At 48.2% G+C, this 16073-nt stretch overlaps 1 protein-coding gene across 2 annotated transcripts in view; it reads left to right on the forward strand.

Annotated features, from left to right (window-relative positions):
• Positions 1-16073, forward strand: part of SFXN5 (sideroflexin 5) — a 115454-nt gene that overhangs the window by 68410 nt on the left and 30971 nt on the right. For both annotated transcript variants that reach the window (XM_069856658.1, XM_069856659.1), the window contains exons 10-12: positions 3728-3818; positions 9077-9192; positions 10577-10662. In XM_069856658.1, the coding sequence (XP_069712759.1) occupies positions 3728-3818; positions 9077-9192; positions 10577-10662 (293 nt within the window). The remainder of the gene's footprint in view (positions 1-3727; positions 3819-9076; positions 9193-10576; positions 10663-16073) is intronic.

The raw sequence follows: 16073 nt of genomic DNA on the forward strand, positions 1-16073 counted from the left end.
CCCTGCTATTTACAGTGGTCTGAGCTTGAGGACTACCTGCTCCTTGTCAGATGCTCTCCTTGACCTGTTTACCCTCATCCCACTTCGTGACCTGCGGGAAAGAGTTCACAGATTGGTTCAAGCCATTTCAAAACTGTAAAAAACAAACCCTCATTAGTTTCCTAAACGGGGGCCTCGCGTCGGGAATTTGGGAGATTGGATTTAAATCTATAGCAACATTTAATTTCATATTCACAGCGGGGTGGTTGCTGGAAGTGGAGGAGCCACTTCATCTGCAGCACCAAATTGAATCTGAAAGTAAAATGCTTTGATTACCGCCAGCCTCACAGCGGTGTCTCTCCCAGGCTTGGCTGCGTCTTTTCTGTTTCAAAAGCTGCTGCTCTTCCACTTCACGCTCAAATCCTTCCATCAAAGCTACGAGGAGAGGCTGCAAACCCCATAAAATTTGTCATTGAATCGTAGAATCATTAAGGTTGGAAAAGACCTCTAAGACCACCCAGTCCAACCGTCAGCCCAACATCACCGTGCCTACTAAGCAGTGTCCGCAAGTGCCACATCTACATCTTTTTTGAACCCCTCCATGGATGGTGATGCCACCACCTCCCTGGGCAGCCTCTGCCAGTGCTTCACCACTCTTTCAGGAAAGAAATGTCCAATCTGAACCTGCCCTGCCACAACTTGAGGCCATTTCCTCTCATCCTGTACCCTGTCACTTGGGAGAAGAGACCAACACCCGCCTCACCACAACCTCCTCTCAGGTAGTTATAGACAGTGATAACAGTGCCCTCATGCTCCTCCAGACTTAACAACCCCAGGTCCCTCAGGCCATAACCTTTGTTCTCCAGCCCCTTCCCCAGCTCTGGACTAGCTCCAGCCCCTCAATGTCCTTCTTGGACTGAGGGTCCATATCCCTCCAGGTCCTTGTAAAAAGTCCCTCCCCAGCTTTCCTGGAGCCCCTTCAGGTACTGGAAGCTGCTCTAAGGTCTCCCCAGAGCCACCTTTTCTCCACGATGAACAACCCCAGCTCCTTCAGGTGCTCCTCATAACCCTTGGTCTCCAGACCCTTCCCCGTCTCTGTTGTCCTTCTCCGGACATGCTGTAGACACCCAAATCCATGGGGCAGCACCAGCAAAGCCATGCTTGGGTGTCTTAGCTTTACTCTTAAAGCCACCCATTTTAGACTGCTTTCCAGCTTCTGAAAGCGTATGAATTTTGCAAATACACATCCCAGAACTTGGAAAATGTGAAAACAAAATCCTTCAGTCATCTTTGAGGGGGAGGATTAGGAGAAAACCCTCATTCTTGCCTCGAAGAATCACTGTGGCTCTCATGGGCTCACCACTAGAGTTGCAGTGTCCGAGGAGAAGTGAAAGGGATCCCTTTAGGTTCCTCCTTAGGATCCTGCTTGGTCTCTTGGTGAAAGCCTCGCGGGGCTTTGGAAATGCTCTACAGGATTGAAAATCCAGCACACCGCTTGTGCAGGGCTTACCCAGCAGTTGTGCTTCTCAACATCTTCCTCTTCAGCCTCCAAAAAGATGAGATGCATGTATAATGTAGCAGCTTGCAAAATATGTTCTCCCATGCTTTGCTTTCCTTTTCTTTTACCACCCCCCCCCCTCCAAATCCTTATTTTCTGGCAGGATTTTGGCTTTCTCTGATTTTTTTTTTTTTTTTTAAATTTTGCTGCATTTTTGGCTGAAAACTTTTTGGTCGGATGTTGCTAAAGGCTTCCATTTTCGGCCTAAAATTCCTGATTTGGGGCTGTTGGGTTTTGTTTGCATATTTTAAGCTGAAAGAAGGGAGGCTGAGATAAGAGCTTAGGAAGAAATGTTTTCCTGTGAGGGTGGGGAGGCCCTGGCCCAGGTTGCTCAGAGAAGTGGTGGCTGCCCCATTCCTGGCGGTGTTCAAGGCCAGGTTGGATGGAGCTTGGAGCAACGTGATCTCATGGGAGATGTCCCAGCCCATGGCAGGAGGTTGGAACTGGATGGAGTCTGAGGTCCCTTCCAACCCAAACCATTGTGTGATTCTATGATTTCATACAATCGTAGAATCACTTGGTTGGAAGAAACCTTTGAGATCTTCGAGTCCGACTGAACCTGTACACTACTAAACAACATCCCTGAATCTCTCATCTAACCAGCTTTCAAACACCTCCAGGGATGGGGACTCCACCACCTCCCTGGGCAGCCTCTGCCAGGGCCTCAGAACCTTTTCTGTGAAGAAATTTTTCCTGATGTCCAATCTGAACCTGCCCTGGTGCAACTTGAGGCCATTTTCTATCCTTTTGCTTGTCACTTGGGAGAAGAAACCAACACCCACTTCACTCCAACCTCCTTTCAGGCAGTTGTAGACAGCGATGAGGTCTCCTGTCAGCCTGCTTTTCTCCAGGCTAAACAACCCCAGGTCCCTCAGCCACCTCTCACAACCCTTGTTCTCCAGCTCCTTGCCCAGCCCCATTCCCTTCTCTGGACACGCTCCACCCCTTTGATGCTTTTCTTGAATTGAGGAGCCCAGAACCGAACCCACGATTGAAGGTGCAACTGGGAGAGGGCTTAGATGAAAAAGAAAAAATGTAGAGGAGGGCAAGATGAAGACAGAAGTCATTCCTTATGAATAGATTTGTTGAATTAAGACACCCCAGTTCTGCTTGAAGCAAATTTTGGTGGAAAATCTCTGACTACCACTACTCCTCAACCGCACCAAGGCTGACGAGGCAGCAGCTCTCCTCCGTGCTGTTTTTATTACCATACGCAATGACTTCGATCCCTGCAAAGCTGCGGAGAGCCCTGCATTATTCAAGTGTTGGAGGAGGGAACCAAAAAATGCTCTGTGGTTATAATAAGCTCCCTGCTAGTTCTTCCTTCTATTAATAGCTCCTTTATAGCCATTTGCAGTGGAGTGGGGTGGTGGAGTTTGCACAGACCCTGGGAGGAGGAATGAATTGCGTTGTGCCAACCACCACCACTATTCGGCGCTTTGCTAGCTGGGTGATGGTTCCTAGTCTTAATGACTTGGTGCTGGATGAAGAACTGGGTAGACACGCACCTAGGGGCATTTCCAGAAGGACTGAACATCTTTGCAGTGGTTTCTAGCCTGTCTTTTGGCTGGAAAGGGTTTAAACCCGATGATTGGGTTCAACCTAACAGTTGGGTTCAACTCTTCATGTAAAGCTGGGTTCAACCCAACTGTTGACATCAGCCCTTCATTTAAACTCAATGGTTGGGTTCAAGTCCTTCATTTAAACCAAATAGTTGGGTTCGATCTTTCATTTAAACCCAACGGTTGAGTTCAATTCTTCATTTAAACTCAGTGGTTGGGCTCAGCCCACTAGTTGGGTTAAACCCTTTGTTTAAAGCCAGTGGTTGCATTCAACTTTTCATTTAAAGTCAATGTTGTGTTCACCGCAATCATAGAATCATGGAATGGTCTGGGTTGGAGGGGACCTTAACGATCATCCAATTGTAACCCCCCTGCCATGGGCAGGGACATCTAATACTGGATCATAGTGCTCAAAACCTCATCCAACCTGGCCTTGAACACCTCCAGAGGTGGAGCAGCCGTGACTTCTCCAAGCATCTTGTTCCAATGCTTCACCACCTTGTTGAATAAAAGGTTGAACCCAACACAGTTAAGCCCTACAACATCTGTAGGGGTTTTAGTTCTCAAACACTTCTGCCCTGCACCTAAATGTTTCTGCTTCTCTCTTTTGTTTCTTTTCTCTTCCAAGGTGGGCCTTAATGTTCTAATTCAGAGAGCAAACAAGTTTACCCCTGCCACTCGTCTCTTGATCCAGAGGTTTGTGCCATTCCCTGCAGTCGGTAAGAATTAACGCTTTTTCTCTCTGTTGAAAGTGTTGGCTCTAAACCTCTTGGTGGGCAAAAGTCACTGGGATGGACACCTAACTCCTGCTGTCCTGCTTTGTGTTGTCACCTTGTCATCCCTGAGTTGGCGCAGAAAGCGACGGGATAGTCCAAAGCAACATTTTGGCTGGAAAATGATGCAAAGCTGCTGGCGGAGGCAGCTCAAGAAGCTTTATTGAGCTGCACTTTCCACTCTCAAGCAATTTAACAAGTGATTAGTGTTGGCTGGTCCTCGACCAACTAAATTCGGAGCATTTTAATTTGCAAGATCTGGTTTGAATCATGTCAAATTGGTGAATAAGCGGTAGCATTGGGGTTTATTTATATGAAAAATGAAATGCTCCTGCTCTGAATATGCAGATTTCTGTGAGCCACTGATTAAGACCAAAGCATGTGAAGAATTAAGGCTGCTGAAGGCTTGTGGGAGCACAAAAGCCACCCTTCTGTTCACCAGCTGACGGTTGGGTGTTTGAGGGATGGGACACATGGGGCTGGGTCTTTGCTGCAGCCTGTGGTTACAGCGATCAGCACATGATGAGCTGTTTTAGCTGTGAAGAAATGGCCTGAGGCGTCAGGGGGATTTTTAATATTAAGATCATGGAATAATAGAATGGTTTGGGTTGGAAGGGACCTTAAAGACCATCCAATTCCAACCTTCCTGCCATTGACACCTCCCACTGGACCAGGCTGCTCAAAGTCCATCCAACCTGACCTTGAACACCTCCAGGGATGGAGGAGCCACAGCTTCTCTGGACAACCTAGGCCAGGGCCTCCCCACCCTCATCATGAAGATTTTCTTAATGTATCATCTCAATCTTCCCCCTTCCAATTTAAAGCCGTTCTCCTTCGTCCTGTCACTCCAGGCTCTCATAAATTGTCCCTCCCCAGCTTTTCTGGAACCCCTTTGGATACTGGAAGCTGCTCTAAGGTCTCCTGAGAGCCTTCTCTTCTCCAGGCTGAACAACCCCAACTCTCTCAGCCTGTCCTCACATGGGAGGTGCTCCAACCTTTACATCATCTTTGTGGCCTCCTCCGGACCCATTGCAATAGTTCCATCTCCTTCTTATGTTGAGGATTCCAGAACTGGACTCCAGGTGGGTCTCACCAGAGCACAGCAGGGCAGCAGAATCCCCTCTCTGACCCTGCTGGCCAAGCTGCTCTGGACGCAGCCCAGGACATGGTTGGTTTCTTGGCTGCGAGTGCATGTTGCCAGCTCATGTTGAGCTTCTCATTCCTCAGCACCTCAAGTCCTTCTCCTCAGCGTTGCTTTCGATCCATTCTCCACCTAAACTGTATTTATCTTTGGGATTGCCCTGACCCAGGTACCAAACCTTGCACTTGGCCTTGTTGAACTTCATGAGGTTCACGAACTTCATCCTGTGCTGGTGCATCTTGGCTCGGCCAGATCCTCTCTGCTGGTGTGGTTTGATATGTTCAGTCTGACCGCCCCCCCCAAACTTTCAGTTCCCAATTTCTGACTTTTTTTTACCTTTTCTGCCAGAAAAACAGCTTCTTGCCCTCTCTGTAGAGCAGGGGCCACAGGACTGGTGGACTGCAGGTTGCACTCAATCTTGTTTCTGAGCGCTTCGCTCGGACACAGGGGATCTGTGACCATTAGTATTGTTTTCCTGGAACTTTCCTGGAATATATTTTTAGAAGGTTTCAGCTTTCGTTTGATTTTTTAAAACCCAGAGGGCACTAGAGGTGAGTGCAAGACCTGAGAAGCAGCTCTGAGGCTGGGTTTGAGTCAGCAATGCACGTGGGAAGTTTTTGCCACCGAGCTGATCTATTTTCATACTGAGGTGTAAGGAGAAAGAGGTTACGTTTATGTCGGCATTGATTGAGGACCCATAATTAAATTGTTTTCGCCTGTAATTAATTCCCTAGTTCTTACTTTGTGTGCTGTCATGCTTCGTTAAGTGCCAGGACATCAGGAATCCTCCCACTAATTGCTGTTTTGTGATTTTGAAAGCTGCAAGTTATTGCGTTCTGGACCTGGACAAACTCTTTGATTAAGATAAGTCGTTCTGTTGACTTTTGAACAGCTAAATGTCAGCAAAAGGACACAACTCCACCTTTTCTGCGTGAAAAGCCAGATCATAGAATTAAAGAATGGGTTGGGTTGGGGGGACCTTAAAGCTCTTCCAGTTCCAGCCCCTGCAGGGACACCTCCCACTGGATTAGGTTGCTCAAAGCCCCATCCAGCCTGACCTTGAACACCTCCAGGGATGGGGCATCCAAGACTTCTCTGGGCAACCTGGGTCAGGGCCTCACCACCCCGAGCATCAAGAATTTCTTCCTAATGTCTAATTTAAATTTTCCCCCTTCCTATTTCAAGCCATTCCCCCTCATCCTGTCTCTCCATGTCCTTGGAAAAAGTCCCTCCCCAGTTTTTCTGGAGCCCCTTTCAGTACTGGAAGCTGCTTTAAGGTCTCCTCAGAGCCTTTCCTTCTCTAGGCTGAACAACCCCAACTCTCCCAACCTGTCCTCATAGCAGAGGTTCTCCATCATCTCTGTGGCCTCTTCTGGAGTTGCTCCAACAGTTCCATCTCCTTCTCATGTTGGAGATTCCACAACTGGACACAGGACTCCAGGTGGAGTCTCATGAGAGCAGAGTACAGATGCAGAAACCCCTCTCTCACCCTGCTGGCCACGCTGCTCTGGATGCAGCCCAGGACACGGTTGGTTTCTGGGCTGTGAGCACACGTTGCTGACCCATGTTGAGCTTCTCGTCCCCCAGCACCCAAGTCCTTCTCCTCAGAGCTGCTCTCAATCACATTATCCTCCAGCCTGGATTGAAACCGCAGGTCGCCCCACCCCAGGTGTTGAACTTCATGAGCTTCTCCTGAACTTCACCTTGTGCTGGTGCATCCCAGCTTGGCCAGAGCTGCTCTGCTGGTGTGTTTTGATATGTTCAGTCTTGACTGAAAGCTGGAAAGACGGGGCGTGCGAGTGTCAAATATGAGAAAAAGAGAGGCTAAACTTGCTTTAAACAAAATTACCTCGTCTTTTTTGTCTTGAATTAGGAAGCTGAAGGGTTGGTAACACAGATATTTTGATAGATGGGAAGAGTGGTCCCGTAGTTTGAATATTAAAGAGAGAGACAGAGTGTGCGTGTGTGTATGTTCCTCTTCTTCTCGAGCGTAAGGAGCATTTGTCACCACAAATCATCCTTGATTGCAGCGAAGCTGCGTTCGTATAGGGCTCACCCACCCACCACCCTCAAAAAATTAGACATTTGTTATATGACATGAGTTGAGATTAATTAGCGAATATTAACCTATCAAGCAGTACAGAAACACATTTTTGGAAGCCGTGGTACTTGCAGCAACAGTGGGTTTGTGTGAGTTTTGGTTGGAAAGTTTGCAACAAAATGTGATGGGGGGGATTCATGGAAAATGCCAGTTTATCAAGAGCAAAACTTTTCTAGGAATTAGCAGCTTTTCCTTGAAAAAAAGTAATGAGGCTTCTGGGCCCTGGAGAGGAGCTGCACCTGGGGAGGATGTTCCTCAACCCCAACTCATAACCCATTGCTTGAGGAGCAGAATTTGAGGTCACCTTGAGGAAGCTGCAAAAGTTCGGTGCTTGTCATAAAACATCCCAGAAAATAAGTCCACAAAGCCATTTTTCCACTAAAATATGTGAAATTGGGGCAAATAGTCAACAGGACCCTGACTAGTGGGAGATGTGTCCATGGGAACAACCCAACCTTGTTGTATTTGATTAAAAGAAATAATTCTATCCTCTTTCAGAGCTCAGGTCTAAGCTGTCCTTCCTAGCTCAGTGCAAACCCTTGCAGTTTGTTTCCGTTGTGCCTGGTAAAATCTAGTGTTTAAGAAGAGTTTCTCTGCTGGCTTGGTCAGGGTAGTTAAGACGAGCTCTGGGATGTCCCAGCAGAAGAGGCAGCTCTCAGTCATAGAATCATGGACTGGGCTGGGTTGGAAGGGACCTTAAAGATCATCTATTTCTAACCCCCCTGCCATGCACAGGGACACCTCCCACTGGATCAGGCTGCTCCAAGCCCCATCCAAGCTGGCCTTGAACACCTCCAGGGATGAGGCAGCCATGACTTCTCTGTCCTATTTCTTCGTAAGATCTCACCTCAACCTCCCCTCTTTCAGCTTAAAAATATTCCCCCTCGACATATCCCTGCACTCCCTGATCAAGAGCCCCTCACAGCTTTCCTGTAGACAATCAGCCGTGCCTGGCTGGCCAAGACCAACTGGTAGCCCAGTGCGAGGACATGTTTGACTTAGTAGGTGAAAATATGGAGTGAAGAATCACTATGGGAGTTGAGAATGTGTCTGAGCAACAGCATCTGGGAATGTTGGTGTTTCTTTGCATCAATACTTTTCTGATTGTGGCAGTGAATCCATTTGCAAAGTAAAGGCACCTGAGCATGAGCCAGCAGTGCCCAGGTGGCCAAGAAGGTCTTGGTCTGGATCAGAAAGAGCATGGCCAGCAGGAGCTGGGAAGGGATTGTGCCCCTGGACTCAGCACTGGTGAGGCTGCACCTTGAATCCTGGGCTCAGTTTTGGGCCCCTCACTCCAAGAAGGACATTGAGGGGATGTAGCGTGTCCAGAGAAGGGAACGGAGCTGGGGAAGGGGCTGGAGAACAAGGGTTGTGAGAGGTGGCTGAAGGACCTGGGGTTGTTTTGCCCGGAGAAAAGGAGGATGAGGGGAGACCCCATCACTGTCTACAACTGCCTGAAAGAAGGTTGTAGTGAAGTGGGTGTTGGGCTCTTCTCCCAAAGTAAGAAGTGAGAAGATGAGAGGGAATGGCCTCAAGTTGCACCAGGGCAGGTTCAGGTTGGACATCAGGAAAAATTTCTTCACAGAAAGGGTTCTGAGGCCCTGGCAGAGGCTGCCCAGGGAGGTGGTGGAGTCCCCATCCCTGAAGGGGTTTAAAAGCTGGGCAGATGAGGTGCTCAGGGATCTGGTTTTGTAGTGGACAGGTAGAGTTGGACTCGATGATCTCAAAGGTCTTTTCCAACCAAGCAATTTCATGATTCTATATGAATAAAATGATCTTGATTATTATTCTCCTTTTAAGAATCACTTCTTTCTCTCTGTCTAAGCGTGGTTTCTTGACTTGCAGAAACTTCTTGGCAGGCTGATGCAAGAAAAGCTGAAGGGCTGTCACAGTGAACAGACGCTTGCCATTTGGTATTGACCAGGGCCGCGTCGCTAATCATCGTGCTTTTCTCATCCTCAGCTAGTGCCAATATCTGCAACGTTGTACTGATGAGGCACACGGAGCTGGAAGAAGGAATTGACGTTTTGGACAATAACGGAAACATCGTCGGGTCTTCCAGAATTGCTGCAAAACACGTAAGTACCTGCGATGTTCCTTGCACCCAAGTGGCCTTCAGGCTCGACGAATCCCGCAGCCGTTGGAATCGATGACTGAAAGAGCTGGAAATAGATGAGCTGGAAATCATGCAGAAGGAACCAAGCACAAAAACTTAATGCCTGCTTTGTAGCCACACATGGGGTTGGGTAGCCACAAAACAGAGTGTGGTGGTGGACATGGGCTTGTGACAAGCTGCAGATCCACCTCGATGGTCTGGAAAGGGCGCAGGGCGACACCAGGCAAATCAATCCCGTGCTGCTTTGATTCATTCACAGCTTTCGGCTTTCTTTGTGGAAACTTGTAAGCAGTTCATGTTGAATATGAAGCAAAGACAACTTACACCTTTTTCTAAATGAGGAAGACTTCATTTGCGAGCTGAGCAGCTCTTTAACCCTTGCCGCGCCAGAGCCACAGTCACAATTGCCAACCGAAGCTTGGCCAGATGTTTTCATCCTCCTGCTAACGCCTTGTTTCTTTTCCTCTCTAACCTTCTCCTCTCTGCCATCTGCCTGCAATTATTCTTTTTTTCTTCTCTTTCTTACATAGCTTTGTCTTCTGAGCATCATCTGATTGTCTCAGGCATGTTGTTTCCAAGTGGGCTTTAAGCTGCAATGTACCGAAGCACACGCCCAGGCAGAGGAGTTAATAATATAATGCTTGGCATTTCTCTCGCTCCTTCTGTCCAAGGCTCTTAAGGCACTTCATAGACAGCAATTAATGTACAGATTTACAGTCCTCGGCAAGAAATGGGAGATCTCTAATACATCTCCATATTGTTGTTTAGCAGGGAGCTTCAAACAATCTGTTGAAGGGCTCGGAGATACTTCTTGGAGCCAGTTTTCTTCACTTACATTAAATGGTTTCAGCACCCGGCTTCCCCTCCCCATCCTCATGGTTGAGGGGGAGACAGCACGGAAAACAAATATTAGAAGTGAAGGTAGGGTTAGTGGGATTGAGGTGGAGTTTAAACCAAGTTGGATGGGGCCTTGGGCGGCTTGATCCTGTGGGATGTCCCTGCCCGTGGCACGGGGGTTGGAACTAGATGGTCTTTGAGGTCCCTTCCAACTCAAACTACTGTTCTATCATTCTAAAAATCAAACTTGAGACTTCTGAGACCTTCTGCTCAGCTGCCACCCAATCCAAATGCTTCATCTCACATAGCTTAGTCCTGGGTTTGCATGGAATCAGAGAGTCACAGAATGGTTTGGGTTGGAAGGGATCTCAAAGCCCATCCACTTCCACCCCACTTTCCATGGGCAGGGACACCTCCCACTGGTGCTCACGCGTTTATTGCTCAGTGCAGATACATCCTGAGATTTCTTTGAAATGCCTTGAGTTGATTTGTCTGTTTTTCCTTTCCAGGCACTGCTAGAAACAGCCCTGACTAGAGTGGTCCTGCCAATGCCTATACTGGTTCTACCTCCAATTATTATGTCCATACTGGAAAAGTAAGTGTTGGGTAATAGCAAGGAGGGGAGATTTTCAGAGGGCTATTTCTTAGCATGGGTCCATCAAAGACTTTTTTTTAATTAGTGAAATGTTGATGTTACAACATTTTTGAGCATTGTTGTAGGGTGTTGAAGTGTTGTATCGATGTGTCGGGTCCTGCGTTTGGGACAGAACAACCCCATGCAGTGCTCCAGGCTCTGTGAGAAGTGGCTGGAAATGAGAAGGACCTGGAGGTGATGGTTGACAGCAGCTGAACATGAGCCAGCAGTGGCCCAGACGGCCAAGAAGGCCAATGGCATCTTGGCCTGGATCAGACACAATGTGGTCAGCAGGATCAGGGAAGGGATTGTGCCCCTGGACTCAGCTCTGGTGAGGCCACACCTCAAATCCTGGGTTCAGTTTTGGGCCCCTCACTCCAAGAACATTGAGAGGATGGAGCGAGTCCAGAGAAGGGAATGGAGCTGGGGAAGGGGCTGGAGAACAAGGGTTGTGAGGAGCGGCTGAGGGACCTGGGGTTGTTTAGCCTGGAGGAGGCTGAGGGGAGGGAGATCTCATCACTGCCTACGAATTCCTGAAAGGAGGTTGTAGGGAGGTGGGTGTTGGTCTCTTCTCCCAGGTAGCCAGTGACAGGACAAGGGGAAAAAGATGCACCAGGGGAGATTTAGGTTGGATATCAGGAGGCATTTCCTTACTGAAAGGGCTGTCGAGCACTGGCAGAGGCTGCCCAAGGAGGTGGTGGAGTCCCCATCCCAGGAGGCGTTTAAAAGAGAAATAGATGCCGTACTTGGGGTTCTCATCTAGTGGTGGAATTAGCAAGGCTGGATCAATGGTTGGAGTCGATCTTGAAAGTCTTCAACTGAAACCATTCTATTATTCTGTGATGTGGTTATTTCAAATCATCTTTCTGAGACCCAAGAGCTCAAATAACCCTGTTCTGTAGGGTCAGTGTGAGCCCAAACTCCCTGAATTCTATGGAAAACCATCCATAAGTTTTCAGTCCTCTGTTTAGGAAACATTAAAGCTGCCACATGGGGTCAGACTGAAGGTCTCGGTGAGCGTTCAACCAGTGATAGGGGCTTGCTGACCATGCACTGCATCCACCTTGACCACTGTTGGATTTGCTTTTGCCCTGTTTGTACTTTCTTTTGATTACGTCGTGTGGCTTGGACTTCCCCAGAGTCATAGAATCATAGAATCATAGAATGGTTTGGGTTGGAAGGGACCTTTATGGGTCATCCAGTCCAAGCCTCTGCAGCAAGCAGGGACCTCTTCAACCAGATCAGGTTGCTAGAAGAACACACACTTCACATATCCTGCAGAAATTTGCTTTCCATCACTTTCTAAGCCAGAACCTCTCTTAGCTGAGGTCTCTGTGGAGCAGAGAGTGAGCAGGAATGGGCAAAGTGATTATTTCGTGTCTAATTATCTCCTATCAGAGTTCCTGCCCTCTCCATTGGCCACTCTCCCACCTTGCTTTCCAACCCAGAGCTTCTGTTTGGAGCTGTTGGGTTCCTCTGGCTCTTTAGGAAACCCACCAGCTGCTCATTCGGAGTGAACGATCCATGTGGGGTGGGATTCACCTTGCCAGGCTCTGGAGACTGATGAGGAGATTGAAAGCTGGAGGTGCTAAAGGACTTGCTTCCTTTGTGCAGCCAGCCAACCTGGAAGCGCTCCTGAAACAAATCTGTTGACAATGCTGCTCTAAATGTCTCCAGTGACAAAGTAAACAGCAATTAGTACAATTAGGGATTGACCCAGAGGTTCAGTTGGCTTCTTTACCCTTGTAGAAACACCCTTGGGCTATTTTCTTTCCTAAATGAAAGGGTCTGGGCTGCTTCAGTGAATTTGGAGTCTGTTGAACAGAAAAACAGAGGTGGAGGGGTCTGGTACCTAGAGGCTCTCACCGAGATTAGTTCCTCCCATGGGCTGAGTTTGGGGAGAAACAAGGCGATAAATTTGTTTTCCGGAACTGTGAATATGTTCTTGCAGCCCTTTTTGGGCGAAATGTGCTGTTTTCCTCTCTTTTCCAAAGGGTCTGTGGTGGTTCCTTGTGGCAGAGAACAATGTTGGTGACACATTTTGCAAGCCACTGTTTGGAGAGAACTGCTGGAGGCTCCCAAGGACAAGGGGTAGATTCTGATCCCCCTAATTTTGTGCAAACCATTCGATTTTTCACTTCATGCTCCTCCGTGACAAAAGCTCTGCAGCCTCCTTCCTGCTCCAAGACCCTGTGTCACCCACACGTTCCTCCAGCCTGTGATCGACTACAGGATCTGCTGGGCAGGTTCTCAGGAGTGACCATGTCTTCCTCTACTCTGTAGAAAAATGGTCTATAAATGATTTTCTGCAACAAAAAAAAAACTTGAGGACCACCGTAGGTCTTGCTAAGCATCCTCAAGCTTAAATTAATAGTAAAATTTGCTTCATGCTAAGGAGTATCAGAACTTGAGTTTTACTGAATGCACCTGTGCTCCTTTTCTCCAGGCTAAACAACCCCAGGTCCCTCAGCTGTTCCCCATATCCCTTGTTCTCCAGCCCCTTCCCCAGCTCTGTTCCCTTCTCTGGACACACTCCAGCCCCTCAGTGTCCTTCTTGTACTCATTCAAGACGTATCAAAATGAGTTTTACCTGTTAAGCAACTGTGGATGAATAGGAGTTTGTCTTCAAAAAGTCATCACTTTAATAGAAAGACCTAATCAAGGTTTGCAAGAGAACGCCTTCCTCCCCGCCAACCCCAAATTAAACTCTGTGAGTATAAAAATATTTGGGCACTGAATTCTACTTCGAGCTTTGTGCCTCCTGTTTCATTTTCCATCAAGTGTCTTTGGATTCCTGGAAGCCTGTGAGTGAGAAACAGCAGGGATAGGGAGTGGGGTGGGGTTTGGCCAGGCAGCTAGTGGTGGTGGCATCCTGGAGGACATGGAGGCATCTACCTGACATGCAGAGCATCCCTCTCCATTGCTGAGGGACTTGTAGACCATGTGTCAACTCAGGGATCTCCTGAAGTGGTGTTTGAAGGACATAATCAGAGACGAAATCTCATTTTGGGCAAAACCTTGAAGCATTTGGTGAAAAGTTTGACTTTTTTAATTTAGAAAACTTTTAATCAGACCAGGTTTTTTTTTTAACGGGAGTCACATCGAAGCACGCACTATCAGGGTATTTATAAAGGTCCTCACAGGGTCTGTAAATGAGAAAGAGGAGAGCAGTGGCTCATTATTTGGCGGCTGGAGAGCTGGAACCAGAAGTCGCAATCTGGATCCTCTACCAACTCATTTGCATTTGGGATTGTGGTGAAGGAGGAGAACGATTCCTCCTGCCTCGCGTTTGAGCCCGGGTGGAAGTGGCTGAAGGTTCCGCACCTGGGTGGGACTCACACCACCCTAGGAGCGAGCTACGTCCTCCCAGCAGCAGTTTATGCCTTGGTAGAAAACCCTCTCCCTCCTTTCATCTCGGCATTCAAAAAGTTTATTTTAAGTGGCCAGTTCCTGGTCGTCGTCTTTCCACTTGGATCCAGGTCTTTCCTCTCTCTCAGCCATCTCTCCATCTGCATGTTTTAACTCCCCCAGCTGCCTCTCTCGTCTCTTGTGCCATTTTTTTCAGCTCTCTTGGCTTCTCTCGTCTCTTTGCCTGCTGTGTATTTTAACTCCCGGGGCCGCCTTCTCTGCTCTCCAAGTAATTCAACGTTACCTCCCACTGCCGAGCTCCGCGGCGCGCCATTCTTTCCCCATGTTTCATGCATTTCCTGCTGCTTGGACGCTCTGTTGGAGCAGCGAACATATAGAATCGATGTTTATTTTGAGACCACATATGCCACGCAGGGAAGGCGGTGTCAGTTATTCCGTGCAGATGTATTCCCATTGAAGTTTTATAAATAATAGCAACGTTGGCAACTTTAATTGGGGGAAAAATGCTCGTTTCACATCGTCTATGGGACCAGGATGACTCATCTGTGGGATGTAGCTCACTTTGGAGCAGACAATGGAAGTTTCATTAGTACCTTCATCTCATGGATGTGTGGGGATTGCTCCATCCACTGCATTAAGTTGGTCTTCTTGTCCCTCAAACCTTCACCTTTATTCAGATGCTTTTGTCTGGTATCGCAGAATCATGGAATGGTTTAGGTTGGAAGGGGCCCTGAAGTTCCTCCAGTTCCAACTCCTCTGCCATGGTCAGGGCCACCTCCCACCGGCCCAGGCTGCTGCAAACTCCATCCAGCCTGACCTTCAACATCTCCAGGGATGGGGCAGCCATGACTTCTCTGGGCAACCTGGGCCAGGGCCTCCCAACCCTCACAGGAAAACATTTCTTCCTAAGATCTCAACTTGATCTCCTCTCTTCAAACCATTCTCCATCGTCCTGTCATAGAATCATAGAATCACTAGGTTGGAAAAGACCTATTAGACCTTTGAGTCCAACCATTCCTCTCTGCCACTAAACCATGTCCTTGAGTACCTCGTCTTTTAGAGAAACTGAACCACCTCCCTGGGTAGCCTGTCCCTGCACTCCCTGATCAAGAGTCCCTCCCCAGCTTTCCTGGAGCCCCTTCAGGTACTGGAAGGAGCCCTAAGTTCTCACCGCAGCCTGCTCTTCTCCAGGCTGGACAACTCCAGCTCTCCCAGGCTGTCTCTCCAGCCCTCACATCATAGTCGTGGCCTCCTCTGGACTCACTCCTATAGTTCCATCTCCTTCCTATGCCGGGGATTCCAGTGTTTCTACTCTTTCTTCATCTCCACATCATCCTGATCACGTGGCAGAGCTGCCACAGCATGTCAGCATCCTTTGTCAGGGCTGTTTTCCTGTAAAGCTCATAAAATTAGGACACTTGCAAGGTGGATCAACATTACAGAGCTGCTCTGGCTTAGCTAAGTCAGTCTAACCATGAACAGTGGATTCTTTTGATGGATAAACCAGTGCTCAGGCCATGATTTTGTGGTGCTGGAAGGGAGTTCTCTTCAGCTTAAACCATGTTTTCCCCTGCAGACACGTCTGTGAGGTAGGAGGCCCTTCTGGACCTTGTGTTCATGGCCTTTTGCTGGAGATATTCTCCTTCTGACAGTGTGAGGAATGTTGCCTACAGGTGCTCTTCCTCCTCTGAAGTGCAACATCTCTCCATCCAGCAAAACCCTTGCTGAAGTTTGTTTAAACCAAACAGCTGCCAGCAGCGACACCTTAAACTGCTGTGGCTGTTTCCAGAGTAAACATTGAAACTGCTCCTTTAATGATGTCAATCAAGCACAAAAATCCCCCAGCTTCATTCCCTTTGCATCTGCCGTGTCCTCTGGAGGGGGCACTGGGGCTACAGCCAAGAGCAGGAGGTGCTCCTGGGCAAGGACAGTGACAGGGCAGATGACAGAGCTCCTGGTGGCTAGAAGAGCTCAGGATTCCCATAAAGAGGTTTTCCAAAAAC

The sequence above is a fragment of the Phaenicophaeus curvirostris genome, chromosome 4, assembly GCF_032191515.1.
Source record: "Phaenicophaeus curvirostris isolate KB17595 chromosome 4, BPBGC_Pcur_1.0, whole genome shotgun sequence".
NCBI lineage: Eukaryota > Metazoa > Chordata > Aves > Cuculiformes > Cuculidae > Phaenicophaeus > Phaenicophaeus curvirostris.